General features: G+C 42.3%; 1 protein-coding gene across 1 annotated transcript in view; it reads right to left on the reverse strand.

Annotated features, from left to right (window-relative positions):
- Window positions 1–8,514, reverse strand: part of LOC308280112 (inactive dipeptidyl peptidase 10-like) — a gene marked incomplete at both ends in the record, with an annotated part of 105,280 nt that extends 96,766 nt beyond the window's left edge. Inside the window, one exon of the mRNA XM_080720375.1 lies at window positions 8,443–8,514. Within this exon, the coding sequence (XP_080576501.1) occupies window positions 8,443–8,514 (72 nt within the window). The remainder of the gene's footprint in view (window positions 1–8,442) is intronic.
- Window positions 8,515–17,431: the final 8,917 nt, after the last annotated feature.

Here is a 17,431-nt window from a genome sequence, read left to right on the forward strand (position 1 = left end):
CCACATTGTCGCCCCCTCTCCCCTGCTCTCAAGACGCTCTCCATCATCCTGGCTGTTGCTAGGTAACTTGTAGACGGTTTATCATATTTTATCAAACTCCATATGCAGAGGGCTCAGCCACATGTGTGTTCATACTATACATAGACTTGTATTGCTCCAGTTCTGTGGGGGGGATTTGCATAACATGTCCTGTTGATACATTGCCATATTTTTCGACACTGGCACGACACACCGCAACAATATGTTGAATAATGGATGATGATGATATTATTGTTGAGTTTGGCAGCCCACTGAACTTTGTATTGTCTATGTCAGAGGTCTTCAACAGGGGGTCCGGGACCCCTAGGGCGTCCTCAGAGTTACTACAGGGGGTCCGCCAAATCTTTGAGTGATCATGTTTGATCACTTGAACCCTAGCATCCCTATTCTTAGAGGAACATTAGCCAAAAAATAGCAGATCTACAAGCTCATGAGCTTGTAGATTGGCTAGTTTTTGGCACAGAGGTGTTGTGTAGAGGGAACAGACTAGTAGGTATTGACAGTTCAAGTGGTTAAATATTTGAAAATACACATTAATCCAACCTACACAGATGATAGTGCTGTCACGTCTAAACTGTATAAGTAATAATGTACATTTTTAATCTGCAACACAATTTCATACGATATGTAGTGGGGGTCCCTGCTTCATCTCCCTCAGAGCTAAGGGGTCTATAACCTGGTCTATATTGAGAGACACAGTAGGAAAGCTGAGAGAGAGCGACAGCCGAGGAGAGTCAGATGGTACGAAAGCTGAGGAGGAAACAGCGTAGGACAGACAAGCAGATTGCAGACAGTAGGAAAGCTGAAAGGGAGAGAGTGTAGGAGAGACAGATGGTATAAAGCCGAGAGGGAGGGAGCCAGCGTAGGAGAGACACAGTAGGAAAGCAGAAAGATATGTAGGAGGCAGATGGTATACGAAAACTGAAAGGGAGACAGCGTAGAAGACACAGACAGATAGTAGGCAGGGACGTGCTGGCCATTGGGAAAAGCGGGACAACTCCCGAACGCCCGGTTAATTCCCGGCCAGTCCAGGCCGGCCATTAGGAAAAAAATAAAAATAAAATGTCGGGCTTCGTTCCATTTTGGGGGCTGGGCGGCCAACAAAGTAAATCGTCACTGTCGGGCAGAAACCTTGTATCTCCAAGTTACAAATGTGTACGTTTTTTCGTAAAGCAAAGCCCTGCTTCATCATACAAGGCTGTCGCACAAAAGTAGTGAAAACAGACAATCTACAAGCACACAACGCCTCGCGGTGCGAGGCGTTGTGTGCTTGTAGATCGGCTGTTTTCACTATTTTAAACCATTTTCAAAATGGTTTTGGACATACAAGGTCTCCACCCGACAACAACAAAATATAACTCATGTAATTGGCCCACTGGCTTGTCACTTGTCATGATCTGAAATGGCAAATCTTTGAGTAGCAGCAGCGCTATAGAGAGATCTCTCTCTCTATAGCGCGCAATGAGGGCCTCTCCAACTTAATTAGTTAATAAAGCATAGAGATGAGTTCAACATAAATTCGTTCACCCAAAAAAAATCATATTTTCTATTAATTACACGCCCCATGAAGCCTTGAATTATTTTTTGTTTTTGTCGATTGTCGCATTTCCTGAGTCATTTTGATGTTTTCAGATATTTAACCACTTGAACTGTCAATACTTAATAAACTTGACATTTCACTCATTGCACTCTGCTCTTTTTCCCCTCTACACCAAACCTCTTCGTGAGCTTGTAGATATGCAATTTTTGGCTAAAGTTCTCAGAATATGGACGCTAGGGTAACTCTGAGGACCCCTAGGGGTCCCAGACCCCCTGTTGAAGACCCTTGATTCAGAGGAAAGAAAAAGGCAGACACTACTGTATACATGTGGGTTCATACGGGTCATATAGTGTTCTCCAGAGAGGCTGCAGTAGAAAGGCTTACAGACGGGTTGTCACATTCTCCAAGGACCTGGCTGTCAAATATGTACAGTTTGTTCAAAAAGGACTGTGAATTCCATGCTGTCAATCATTTTGACTGGAGATTGGGGGGGTAGGGAGAGGGGGTGATTTTTTTTTACTTCAAACCAGAGAACCAAGGCATCTCACAAAAGAGTGAACGAGAGGGAGAGAAAGGCGTGCTGGAAAGTACAGTACATGTACTCAAGTACTGTATTTAAAGTACAATTAGGTGTTTTCACTGGAGTATTTCCAGTTTTCAGTACTTCTCAGAGGCAATTATAACTGTACTTTCACTCCACCATGTTCTTATGGGAAAGCTAATTAAAAATTAAATAACGTACTTGATACAGTCTTTTTTCACTCTCTACCAAATCTCTTTGCCAAAAAAAAGAGCAAATCTACAAGCTTGTAGATCTGCTATTTTTTGGCAAATTAATGTTCCATCCCAAGATAATGGATGTTGGGGATCCTGTGGATCCATTGATTTAAGGTTTGATCAGTGGTGTCCTGACTCTGAATTCAAACCTCCTGAAATCAACTAGCTATCACAGTGCATGTGGGTCAGTGACGTGACGCCCCAAAAAATGTGTTTTTAAAAAAACTTTAAATTGCAGGCATAAAAGTTATTTACTTTTGTTCTACTCACTCTCAACCTTATGGAAATACATTTTGTTTTTAGATATTTTATTGGAATCAGACTTTATTCAGCAGTTTGTTGTACTTGTGCCTAAAATCGTCATATGGTGTGACATGAAAATAATTGTTCATAAAATGAAAATGGAGTACATCTTTCTTAACTCATCCAGAGCCCAGGACATTAACGGATTAGGGGGTCCAGAGTGCCCCCTCCCGGCCCCATTAACGGCCATTGTCTTATTTTGAAGGCCAGAAGTCTAGACCGGAAGTACTTCCGGTCTGACGTCATCGGATCCTGCGACGGAACCGAACATTGTTTACGTGGTGCCATGCTGGATTGCATAGGAGCGTTTATACATGTGTTTTATAAGCGAGCATCTGCCTCCATCTTCGCTTCTAAAGTGTTGTTTTGAGATAATGGACATTAAAGATGAGATCGGCCGTCCACCTCAATGTTATGGGATGACTATTGTGTGCTCGTGGAGCCGTGATGATGACAAATCAGCGCGGATTTCGTCTCCGGAGCGTCGGCCATTGTACTAGGTATTTTTACTCGCCGTTACAGTAATATATTACTTTTCGCGCGACATCACGCATTCGGCACTATACGTACTCTAGTACTTATCGCGTGACATCACGCGAAAGGCACTAGATGAGTTAAGTTACTCACTTTATCAAAGTCCTTTATCATAACTAACCAGTGATCCACTATAGTTTTTTGAAAATTAATTATATCTGTATATTTTTTTCATAATCGACACTCTGTGTGAGGCCCATGTTCATGATCTTAGAACATATTTTAAATGTATTCTGTCAAAACGTAATGTAATCCATAAACATTTTTTTGGTTTAATCATTAATAAAGGTATGATTTTTCACTATTTGGAATGTCACACCAAATGATTTAGTGTCACACCGTATGATCATATCTTCATGTGTCAAAGCAAACTGTGTTTTAACCTACCTATTAGTGAGTACTGAACTTTACTGATTGATTAAACAATTACCCAGGATAACATGGCCTTAATATTTCTGAACAGGATATTATTGTAGGGCTTTAACATGGGATAAGAAAGAATTGTAGTAGTAGATGGATGATGAGGATGTGCACAGGAATGCTACGCACACCTAAGTCTTCTGCCGGCCCACGGCAGAAGGATCCTAAAGAGACAATAAGGCGCATAGCCACACTTGGAGCCAAGGCAACATTTTATTAACACCAATTAGTGGAAACAGAACTCAGCATTCAGGTAAATTGTTTTTTTCCGAAGTCTCCTGAACTTGAACACAGCATTTTGTGTTGAACAAATGTAATTAGGAATCATGACATTACACCACATCTCCACTAGCTAAAGAGTGCTGGGTTGCGCAACTCCGAAAATAGCTGATCTACAAGCTCTCGCAGCACAACGTGTTGAGAGCTTGTAGATCAGCTATTTTCGCTAGTTTTGTCTCGGGTCCTACCTTAACACTGTCCACTGTCCAGTGAGTGAAAGTACAAAAGTATTAGATCAGATTAGATTATACATTTAGACTGTATTGTACATCAGCCAGTCGTATTTGGTGAGGGTAGCAAACCGGCTGCCTTGTTGCGGTTCTGCTATGCCACAGACAACCTCCTGCTCTTCGTAGAAAATGCAGTCTCGCCCCTTTGGCTCCTCTCTCCTTGCTGGGTCATTGTTTAGTTTCTCCCTGTACTTTCTCGTTCTCTCAGCACTTGTCATTTTCCAGCTGACAAAAGAAAATGGAATGTATAGTTTAAGACAAAGAGAAAATATTGTTTAGATTGAAACAATATGTTAAGGTTTCTGTGAAAGGGTTTCTGCTCTGTCTGATGAATTTGAAGTATCACTGAATGAAGCTAAATTACATTTTATGTAAAAATGTTTAAAACAAATGTTTAAATGTACAAAAGAAACATGGAACTTTGTTATTTATTGTTATATCTGTAGTTAAATACAGTATAAATCATATGGTGTGACAATCAAGTCATATGGCGTGACAAGCAGACATGTCACACCATTATGATTAAGTGTCACACCATATTACGTTTTCTGCATTTAGGTTTACCTTGAGGCTACTATGTACACATTAGCATGCTAATAACAAAGCAACCTAGATCTACATGGAAATATGACCAAAACTTCAAATAACTTAAGCTTTTTTTTAATGAAAAGGTGTCACACCAACAGACATCCAAAGTGGTGAGTTTGTCAAAGTTTCAACAAGATGGCATTTCATGAAAATGTTAAAATCATAACTCACCTCAGACACCTGTCTTGCAGTTGTGCTGGGAGTGCTGAATAGCCTTACAGAAGAAGGACCTCTCTAGCCAATAGGTGTCCAAATAATTGCCTGTTTATTTTGTTCATTTTCAAATGATTTTTAGCAATTCTTTTTCTTAGTTTTATTCAAGTTCCCACTTTGAGAAACAAGGTCAGGACAGTCACACCATATGAGTTTTGCCATGTTTGGTTGAAAATTCTGAAGAAATGAGGAATGAAATGTTTTAATCTTGAGTAAGTTCACATAAAGCTTAATGTCCTGCACAATATTCAGAAGGTTTTTGACAAATATATTTTTTATTTATACATGTTTGACACCGAGGACAGCGAAAACGTTACGTCACGTCACCCACCCATGTGCTAATTCAACTCATAGACTGTAAAAAAATATGGACGAAGCGAATCCATTGGTTTCTATGCTGCGAAAATGACGTTTTTTGTCGTTTTTCACTAGCGACAGGAACCATAAAGTATTTATGACAACGTTTATTAAGGTTAGAAAATCAAACGGGAAAACGAATGGGGTCCAATGTAGACAAATTCTTTTTGGTACCTCGCGGGGGGAAAACAGCGCAACTAGCGGCCAAACATAGGAAGTTTTAGTTCCGTATTGGATTCGTTTTAAATCGGCGGAACTGTGCCCCTGATTCAACTCAACTACAGCTATAACAGCTGAGCTGCTCCCCCAACGCTTACTTTATCTCTGTCAGCAAAACTGTATTTCTGTGGCTGTTTGTATGTTACCCTTATAAGACCATGTTTGGAATAGCATCTCTTATCTGTGAGAATGGAGTACAGTAGAACTGTAGAGGGAGACCACAGGGGAGGGGAGAAGGGATCTGTACCAAGGTGGAAGGCTGAGGGCAGGCAAGGCTTAAGACTTGTGTTGCATTATGCTGTATCATGACTTGTTGCATCTGTCTCTAAATAAAACATGGACATCTAATACTCATCTTCTGAATGGACTCCATATTTCGCCTTAACACAGCACAACCACTTTGCATATCGTTGGTGTCAGGCAGAAACCTCACATCTCCCTGTTTTTTATGTTGTTTCATAAATGAATGCCCTACTTCATCACACAGGAGTGTCGCACTAAAGTATGGGAAAATAGCCGATCTACAAGCGATGTGAAATGGTTTAAAACAAGGGAAGGAGGTTTTGATACAAGGTTTCCACCCGACAGCAAAATAATTGTCTTTGTCGGGTGGAAACCTGTTAGCCTTGTAAACCGCCCTTTTCCGAACTTCCGTAATCCAAAGCAAATCCAAAGCAAAGCCCTGCTTCATCATACAAGGCTGTCGCACAAAAGTAGTGAAAACAGCAGATCTACAAGCACACAACGCCTAGCGGTGCGAGGCGTTGTGTGCTTGTAGATCGGCTGTTTTCACTATTTTAAACCATTCAAAATGATTTTGGACATAGGTTTCCACCCGACAATGACCAAATATAACTCATGTAATTGGCCCACTGGCAGTGGCTTGTCACTTGTCATGATCTGAAATGGCAAATCTTTGAGTAGCAGCAGCGCTATAGAGAGATATCTCTCTATAGCGCACAATGAGGGCCTCTCCAACTCTTTTTCCCGGGCTGAATCAGGGGCCCAGCATGTCCCTGTCAAGCAGGGCGTTCATTTACGAGAAAACACAAAAAGTTAAAATGTGGATGGAGATAAGAGGTTTCTGCCCCACAGAGTTGATAATATGGAGGATATATATATTGTCAGTGGAGGATTGTGTGGGATTAGGATTAGGCTCTGCCAGCCCAGCATGTCTCCTTCAAACAGAGTGAGAGGAATCTGCCAGCAGCCTAAGAAGAAGCACTGCTTTACATAATTTGCCAGTAATAATAATGAAGGGTCCCTTTCTTTCATTCTGCTCTCATTCTGTCTCGTTCCTTTGACTTTACCCAGTGGCGTCAGTTCAGCAAAAGCTAAGGCACGCGAAGGCGCGCGTGCAAGACACCAGTCATGTTGCCATACCTTAGCAACAGGCATGATGAATTTATTTTAAGAAGTACATATTATTTTTTCCCTGTAGCTGCCATATACCCAATTGACGCCTCCGACTTTATGCTCTGTGAAGTTGGCACCCCATATGATGAAAAAATATATAAAAATTGTGTCATTCTTTAGTGCTGAATTTGTGCTGAATTGTGCCGTAAATGTTATAATTTGTGCTGGTATCACTTTTTAGTTATTCTACATAACACCACTGTTCTGCTCCTATGTTCTGCCATTATCTCCATCGCCCTCTGCTGGCCACACCCCTGTAATGCTGCTAAATCTGCTAATTCATAACCATATAAATATTTATATATATAAATATATATAAAAGCACAATTGATGATTTCAACGGCACAAATTAGAGCACATCCAGCACTAAAGAATGAGACCCTTTTTTCCCGATTTGGAGCCAAAAAATTGGGGGTGCAAGGCTCAGCAAAACTATAACTTGAAATATATCTCAAAAATGATACCAGCACAAATTATAAAATTTACGGCACAATTCAGCACAAATTCAGCACTAAATAATGACACCATTTTTATATATGTTTTCACCATATGGGGTGACAACTTCACGCAGGTCCGACTTTACCGTATAGAAATTACTACAATATATAAATATATAGCCTATATATTTGGAGTGCTGTTATTATTATAATTTTGTGAACCAAAGACTTATGGCTTTGCGTCCATAATTCAACAAGTTCTCAGTTAAAACGAAGACTGTATTAAAATCAATGTAGTTTCTATAGGCCTAAACCTTGCTCAAGATAACAACATGGGGGGAACCATCGTGACACTGTAATGCCTCATTCACACTACAGATATATAGTTGAACGTTTTGCTTGGTAATTCAATGTTATCTCAATGGAAACCAGCTTTAAAGATACAGGACACACAAAGAAAATAGCCGATCTACAAACTCACAATGTGTGCAATGCAACACATTGTGAGCTTAGATCTGCTATTTTCAAAAGGTTTTATACATTTGAAAACTTGAAATTCTGCACAATAAATACTTTCTACTTTTGGTACTTTAAGTACATTTTGATAGGCCTACCAATAGTTTTGTACTTTTACTAAAGCAACATTTTGATACCAACTTCCTACTTTTAATAAAGCATTTTTTTAAATTCCGGGCATTTATTTAACAAAGTATTTCTACATTGATAAAATTTGTACTTTTTCCACCACTGCAATGTAGGCTAAATGTCACTGAATATCCGACACAGAGCATAACGTGCACTCACGGCGTCTCCATGCGCAAATGTAAAGTCGTAAGAACTTTTCAACCCCCCCAAACTACTATTACTATTCTTTCTTTGATGTGCACAACATATATATATATATATATATGATTATAATAAAGTACTCAGGTTAATTTATTCATTATAAGGCTATGATCCTAATCTAATGGAACCATGGATCGTTCTGTTCGTTCATAGTCTACACACGCTTGGAGTTAGACCGAGAATGAGAAAGAAAAATAATGTAAAATCAGCTAATAATGATGATAATAATAATACATGAATGCACCTTTGCATCCCTTGCTGTTGGCTGGTACTCGATCTGATGGTGGTGGTGAGACACGCTCGCCGTTTGGTTCATCTCTCCTCTGGTTCCAGGAGCGCTCCTGTCCTTTTACGCACGGCGGTGACTGGCTTCACGATAACCACCCAGACTGACTGACGGACTGACTGACTCACCGAGTCACCGACTGTTGGAATACGACGCGTGCTGTGCACGTCTTCAAGTTCAACATCTGGAGGAGAGCAGATCTGGTTCTTTTCGACGGCTCGGTTTGAAGTTTATCCGCCTACTTAAGCAGAGGCAGTAGGCTGCAGTGCCCCATGGCTCCACCCCATGGCGCAAATATTAATGTGGAGCCAAAATGTATGTTTTGAGAGTTTGAGACAGACAAATATTATAAGCACTGCGCTACAATATGCTAACAAACAAAGGCATCTGAATACATTCTATTGGGATATATCCCAATATTGGGATAATCATAACCAGTAAGACGCCTAAGGGCGAAAATCGAGGTCGTGCCTGTCTTGGCCATCTGTCTTGGCCATTATGGATTCTATTGGTTCTCCTAACAGAGCACCATCTGGGATATGATCCATTTTATGCCCATATATGGAGATCCCTAACAGAATCCCATTTATGCCCATATATGGAGATCCCTGCTCTGAGTATATGACAACACTGTGATGTCACCTGTAACCTGAGCTACATCTGTGCAAAATTTTGCACTTTTAGACTGATTAGCACGAGAAAAAAAACCCTAAGGCCTCCAACTAACATGAATACTCACCCATACGTGTATTGTTTTCTGAGGCCATTTCTAGCCCACGGAATGTTTTTTGCAAAACAAATGCTTGCAATGGATTCAGCATCATGACAAACCCCTAGTTAGACCCCTCACATCCTACTTAAATACCCAGAAAAAAAAAGTTTTCAGGGTATTTTCCTCCTGTATAGAAAGTCGATGGGAGACCGACTCTAGCGGGTGATAACATCAATTAAGCTGGGTCTCAGAAAGGGTTATCATACCAAAATGTTAACTAGAGACATGTATGAAGACGAAAATGTAAAAAACGTACGGTCACCTTGGGTGGTACCAATTTGTGCCAATTTCAGAATTGGCTCCCGGCCTATGTCACGGGAACCACAGTGTTCGGCGTCACCCGTCCGGACGACCGGACAGACAGACACGGACAAGCTGTGACGGTTCTGATAGTAAACTGCGAGCTACAGTCGCAATAAAAGTAGGCCTAGTACTTATTTAGTTTTCAATGCCTCTCAATGGTTTCAATGGTACAGACTATCCTGTCCACTTTATTGGCTTGAGAAAACATACGGTACATAATAAATGTGCACCCAACCTAACAAACATGGGTAAATTATACAGCACCCAAGTGTGAAATGCCCTGACAACTTCCCTTTAAAACTTTGGTTCACTGGCTCCCTTAAAAACTGTGGTTCACTGGCTTCCTTTAAAACAGCCCTGACAATTCAATTTCAGGAGGCCAAAAGGGTAGGTAATTATCACTTCTCCCATAGACAGCCCCTATATTTGAGCGGTGGTCACGCCGCTCCTATACGTGGCCGTGTGTGTAGACGTACGTGTATGTATGTGGGTGGGTGGGTGCGTCCGTATGTAGCCTCAAGCCTGTGGTGTAGTACCTTTTCTGACCACACATGTTAAGGGAGGGGCGCTGTTTTCAGGCCAGGCCAGACCAGGCACGCACACACACACACACGCACACACACACACACACACACACACACACACAGGGGGGAAGGAGGGGGGGGGGGGGGGGGGGGGGGGTAAACCACCGCTCAGTTCACACAGGTGTGATTTTTTCTTTCATATTATGTTGATGAATTGAATCATAGGATCCCAATGGAAACAAGACCACAAGGACCTTTTTGGTGCAATCCTTTTGACCAAGTGTGGTTGACTTGTACGGTTTTTACATTTCTGTAAAATAATATTCAATCAATAAATTCTGACATAGTTAGTATACTGCGCATCCACAATAGGAAAGGTTATCTTGGGTCTGGGATAAACATTTGAATGTGAATGACAGCATCATTTTAAATGCATTCGCTTGGTATAAAACCTTTGGGACCCAAAAAAAAAAAAATAGCATCACATTTAAATGCATCTCTCTCGCACGCGTGCACACACGCACGCACGCACGCACGCACGCACGCACGCACGCACGCACGCACGCACGCACGCACGCACGCACGCACGCACGCACACACACACACACACACACACACACACACACACACACACACACACACACACACACACACACACACACACACACACACACACACACACACACACACACACACACACACACACACACACACACACACACACACACACACACACACACACACACACACACACAGTTGTAAAAGCAGGATGTAAGGACGGCTGCCAAGCACTCCCACTCCCAGCCTGCTTTTACCCCCCATCACACACATTTCCTATAACACATACAGTATTGCATAAGCTGCTCCCTTGTCAAGAGATTTTCAGTTTGCTTCATGTATATTTAGCTGTGAATGAGAGCGTGCAGGCTATACAGACAGCTATCTTTGAGACTTTGTCTGCTAAAAGACACATTGGCTGAATGGAGATGCATGCAGTGGCACACTGCTTTGATTGATTGATTTATTGATTGAATATTCTTTATTAACAGTTTGCAATAAGTAGCCTACAGAGGCACAGTTATACAATAAGGCTAGTTTTAAAAAGCCCTAGTTTCCTTTGTGGTCCCCTGTGTTCAATTCATAATATACAGTACAAGAATGCATCACTACTAGATAATTTCAAACGTTATGTTTTACTTGTCTGCAAACATAAGACATAAGCGAGCGTTTATTATTATTATTATACACAAGCATTAGAATTTGTTAAAGTTGTACCATGTAACTTTTTTTATAAAACAAATCTTAAAATTGTCCTAACTGTTAAATCGCTAAAGTTTTAGAACACCCACTCCGTTATTTTCAGCTTCTGAAGCCTTCTCTTTATATGTTTTCTATGATCCTGGCCGTGGACCGGATTTCGCGCCAAAATGACGTAATCTGCATCATCTGTATACGTTGTGTATACGTTGCCCAATCACATCGCCGATCATGCACACATGGTACACTACCGGCCAATCACAGCGCATCTTGAAGTGGGGTCGCCATATTTGTAGTCGCCCGTGTGTCTCTTTACTCAAAAGGTAATCTCGCCTACCAGGCAGGGTGAAGTAGTCCGTTTCTCCGGAATGCCTGAACGCACAGGAACCAGGGACCCCTCTAAAGATAGCTCTCGGCGTTGTGGAGGCAGACGCGGGGGTGTGAAGGTACGAAAAACGGGCGAAAGACGCGAACGCGACCGCGGTTTGCTATAGGGCTACTCACCACTAGTTGAGCATCTTACACAGTATAGCTTTAACACTTTACATTGTGGTCCTACCGTATGCATTCAATTCATCAAGACATATAGACATACAAGAAATCGCCAATACTATAGGAGCAGTAAAAAATATATATTTACAGAAAAACATTGGTGGGTAATTTCTTTTTGCAAGCTAGAAGACATGTCCAGGCAGGCTCTTTTGTGGTTTTGGAAGAGGGTAGGAGGAAGTCACTTTTTGATTGCTTTTGACAGGGGTGTCACACCAAATTCTGGGCCCTGGGTACAAGGATTCACTGCGGGCCCCCCATGCATGTTCTACATGGGGGAGGGGATCTAACCCATTTAGACTGGGAATGCATTATTACACGTTATTTTGTGCTTTAACTCTTGAGATATACAAGCTCTAAGGTTTTTTTTAAAACCTGTTTCTATGTCAGTGGAGCTCAAACCTTTTCATGTGAAGGACCCCCAAAATGATATGAATTTGGCCACGGACCCCCATCTCAAAATATTTAGTTCCAGAGGGACCCCACAGAAGCAAAATTTTAGTTACAAATGTTCGCTTAAAAAATACATATATTCAAAGCTTTGCACACATTTTTGCAAATTTAAAAAAATAGAAGATCTACAAGCTCGTAGTGCGACACTCTGTGCCACGCTGTGAGCTTGTATATCTGCTATTTTTCAATAGCTTAAGTATAAAATAGTCCCTTCCACTTTGGGCCCTATGAACTCAGATCTACAAGCTCACAACGAGGCGTTGTGAGCTTGTAGATTGGCTATTTTCAGCAAAGAGCTTTGGTGTAGAGGGGAAAATGAGCAGACTAAGTACAGAGTGAAAGGTCAAGTTTATTAAGTATTGACGGTTCAAGTGGTTAAATATCTGAAAACCCAAATTGACATGAATCCAAAATACACTGATGATTGTGCTGTCAAACCATGAAACTATATGGAATCTCTGAAAAGGTTTTGGGGTCCCTGCTTCATCTCTCTCTCAGCTAAGGGGTCCTTGGCCTGAAAACGTTGAAGACCCCTGGGCTAGTAGACTAACATCGTCCCCGATGACAAAAACCCTCTGAAAACAATGATTCCCCTACCCTTTACTGTCTCCAGCAGCGTTCAGCTCCCCCTCACCAAACCATCACATCTGCCGACTCTGTAAATGGGATATAAAATACCACAAATTAAAATATATCCCAATATAATGAAAATAAATGATCAAAGCATCAACGTTTGTTTCAGGTTTTCTTACCCCCAACAAACACTCAAGCTTAGGCTTCTGGCCAAACAGAAGGCCTCCACCATGGCCACCCCTTAAATGCACTACCCTTAAAGGGGCAGTGCTACATAAATACAACATATTTCAATTTATATTATGGCACAAAATAATTTATATTGATGCTATCGGGCAGAAACCTTAACCGTGTATCCATATTTAAAAGGTTTCCTTCGTAAATAAATGTCCTAATTAATCGGAGTAACAATAGCCAATATCTTCAAGCTCACTTCTATTTCAGCCATTTATGAAAATAAATGGGTGGGTGGGGTGGGTGGCAGTGGTTAAGTCTAAGGTTTAACCGATGAAAAGTGTTAACAATAGCTTGTTGTGACTAAATATACAAGAAATCCAGTTATCGATCAAACAACATTGGATCCATACAAACATGCAGGTAATCTTTTTCCCCCTATTTCCTGGAAATAGCCTAAACGATTTTATTATGGATGCATGTAACAGTCTAGAAGTAAAGCACGATAAACAACATGACATTCCTGTGGTTTCATGTGTTTACTGTAAGCAGTGGTGAAATCATTTGATTGAATAGTCCGTCCGTCCGTCCGTCCGTCCCTTCTGTTCCTGGTACCCCTTTTATTATTAGTTATTTATCATTAGCTACACCAGTGGTTCTCGGGGGTGAGCGGTCCCCAGATGATTAAGCTTAATGTGCAACATTGCTTTCTCACTCAACAGTAAACAAACCGACCAACATATACGTAAGTGCAGGGTATCTGCACATTTCTAAAGTGTCAATTTAATGACTTTTAAGGCCTTTTTATTACCTCTAAAGAGAAAGAAAATAAATATTACATAAGACAGAGGCAAACATTTTGAAAATAGATGATCTACAAGCTCACAATGCCTTGCAGTTTCAAAATGTGGATCTGTGGAAACAACACAATCAGTCAAACAGCCTCAACTCCTACAGTTCCAAGTCCATGTCGGGTGGTGTTCATTACAGGATTCAGTTTAAGAATTCAATTGTAATGGGTTGGCACCATTCAACATATCGGAGCTTCTACCTCCCATTCCCCAATGACTAAGGGTCTTGAGCTCTACTGACCAGTCACTTTGTAAGGTCCCACCAACAAAGCAGAAGATTGTTTCTGCCCAAACTGAACTGGAACGAAGCTTCCACCACGTTAGAGCGTCTAAAACCCTGCCTGTGTTTGGGCAACATCTTTTTTTTTTTTTTTTTTTTGCAAAATATGATTATTATGATTATTTTGGTGGGGTCACGGCCTGAAGAGTTTGAGATCCACTGAGCTACACGTACAAAGACACCATATGAATGTGATGAACACACTGAGGTATAACCGGGTCCCAGAGGACCTGAGTTTGGGACAGCTAGTCCAGTCGTGGCTGATATATTATCCATGATATGAATAACAATATGGATTCATGTTTACTCAATCCTATACTGTATCCTCTGTGTGCAGAGGATTGTACTGTAGGTGGAATAGGTAGATAGATAGACACGCAGAGGGCTATCTCCTGTGGAAGTTTACAATAAAGAACATTCTATAGAAACTTTCTGCATTAAAACTGGTCTGACAGGGTAGTATCAGCTCTGCATGCGTGTTTGTGTGTGCGTGCACAGGCGTGGTTTGTTTTCTTGAGAACAGATTGGCATGGAAAAGCTTGCGAAGCTTGTACACTCTAGTTTATTGGTACTTTGGTATTACTTTGTCAATGCTGCGCTGCCTCTTCCCAGATGTGTCAGTCATTATTATTTCGGTAAGTTGTTGATATTAAAAATGTAGCAGCTGTTACTGTATGATAGCCTACATATTTGATGAACAGGCCTTTCTTCACGTCATCAATCATTTTGATTGTTTGTCTGCTGATTGACCTTATACAACCCTATGCAGATATTGTTATTATTCTCAAATCGATTTCTTTTTAACCCATTCTTTCATTCAGTGTCAAATGTCTAATGTAATCCTCCTTCTGCCAACTTAACCTCATACTTCCTTCTAGCCGCTTTTTGTTTCACAGGGGGGAGTTTCCCCGGTTGGACGTAGCGCATGGAAGGAACATGTTATTCCAACCAGTTCCTTTCCCCTCCATCAGGCGCCCTGGCTGGCTGGCCTTACTCCAACCCCACCTAGGGTATGGGCACTGATCAAACCGGAGGAGAGAGCACGCCCCCAGTGCCCACAGCGTCCCCAGCGGGAATCGAACCCAGGACCTTCTAGCTGTGAGGCGAACCAATCATGCCGCTGTGCACCTCCAAAATGTTTCCCCAAGTTTAAAATGTGTTTAGTTTGGTATAATCATTTTGTTTCTTTTTTGGTGCAGTATAATAATCGTTTGGTATACGGTATCTATCTTTTATTCTCAACTGGTGATAGTGTGACTAGCGAGACTAAACTATATTGTATGTATTCGCATTATGTGGGGAACAAAAACAATGCGACCGGAACCCACGCCATTTTATTTCTCATCCTTTTTTTCTAAACTGGATCACAGCCTCAGTTTTAGAACGAGAGCCAGCTAGGCTTTAACTCTGAGTGGTGACGCCGACGCGAGGTTAAGGAGGTGACAGACCACGAGTGTAGAACTGGATCATCAATAGTAGCCTGTGGCAGGTTTGAATTCCTCCAAGTGCCCACAGGACCAACATCATGTCTGTTGAGTCCTCTTTACTGTTAAGTCGATGTTGGCTTCCCATTTAAAGTCCCTGGAGATGGGGTGTGTGTGCGTGCGTGCAGAGAGGGGGATGCCGGGAGTGTTGACGTTCTTTATTGTGGTGTTACAGTGATGGAGTGCCCTTTCTTGTCTGCTGGGACATGTTATGTGCGCTACCTGCAATTGGGTCGCCGGCGTCTGATAGAATCCCACATGAATGTCCATCTGTATGCAACGCATGCAGGCCTTGGGGAGGAAGGTGCACACCAAAGGACAATAAAGGAGGCTAATTAATTCACATGGAGAATGAAATTGGTTTGTGGCAGATAAAAAAAAAAGAAAAAACATGATTGCGAGAAGGGAGATTTGCCAGGGGGAAATGCCACGGAGCGTTGTGCATGTATTGCCCTTTTCCCGAGGCACACCCATAGGCCTGACATGCTTTCCATGAGCCCCCCTTTCTCATTCACCCAGGGACAGGACCACAGCTCCCTCCCTGGACAAGAACACCAGAATAATGTGTGTAATTGCGACCGTCAGGTCGCATTTACTACCAAAACCTCCACCGGCTGTCCGTCCGTGAGTCAGTGAGTGAGTGAGTGAGTCAGTCAGTCACACGTCACACGTCACACTTTTGCCCTGCTCATATCTCCACAACCTTTGCCCCCATCCATGCCAAATTTTGCACACACTCTCCTTACCTGCCAAACTACAACCTCCAAGGACCCCCGCAGCTCCAGGGACCCCCAGGTCCCTGGGGTACCCCCAGGTGTAAAAAAATGTCCGTCCGTGAGTCACACGTCACACGTCACACTTTTGCCCTGCTCATATCTCCACAACCGTTGCCCCCATCCATGCCACATTTTGCACACACACTCCTTACCTGCCAAACTACAACCTCCAAGGACCCCCGGAGCTCCAGGGACCCCAGCTCCCTGGGGGACCTCCAAGTGTAAAAAATGACCAAATGGGCAAAAATGACCAAATGACCACCCCAACGGGGCTGCTCACGGGGAATTCCCGGGAACCACCCACTCCTGCTGCTCCAGAACGGATGCAAAAGTGGTGACGCCCCCAGTGGAGGACCCCCTCCACTGCAGCTCACATAAAAGGCCGTAACTCGGGCTAGGAGCGTCCGGGAGAGCCGGGGCCGGTACCTATTTGTCCGCCAAGGCAACGGCGGACACCCCACCCCTCATTTGTCACATGGCCCTCTTCTAGCGCCACCATGTGGCCGATTCTTGCAAAACACATTTGTGGACACTGCTCCTACAATTTTTGCCCTAAAATCACGCAAATCGGTACACAGTATGTGTACACTGATTTCATCACCTTGGATCTGTCCCATATTGCGCCACCTTCAGGCCGATTTGTAAAACACATTTTTGGCCACTGCTCCTAAACTTTTTGCCCTAAAATCAGGCACATCGCTACCTCTTTGTGTATACATGTGACCTGACGGTCGCTTATCTCCCGATTAGGGAGTCTTACTGGTATGTTGTCGCTGTCGGGTGGAAACCTCACATTATGTCCAAAACGGTTACTTTTAAGGATTCAAATTCAAAAAGCATCAAAAGCAGCAGATCTACAAGCTCGAAACGTGTCACTTCACGTCGCGCTTCGAGGCTTGCGGATCTGCCACTTTTGATGCTTTTGTGTGACGCTGTAGGGTAGGGTGACTA

This window comes from Nannobrachium achirus (assembly GCF_963921795.1).
Source record: "Nannobrachium achirus genome assembly, chromosome: 24".
Classification (NCBI taxonomy): domain Eukaryota; kingdom Metazoa; phylum Chordata; class Actinopteri; order Myctophiformes; family Myctophidae; genus Nannobrachium; species Nannobrachium achirus.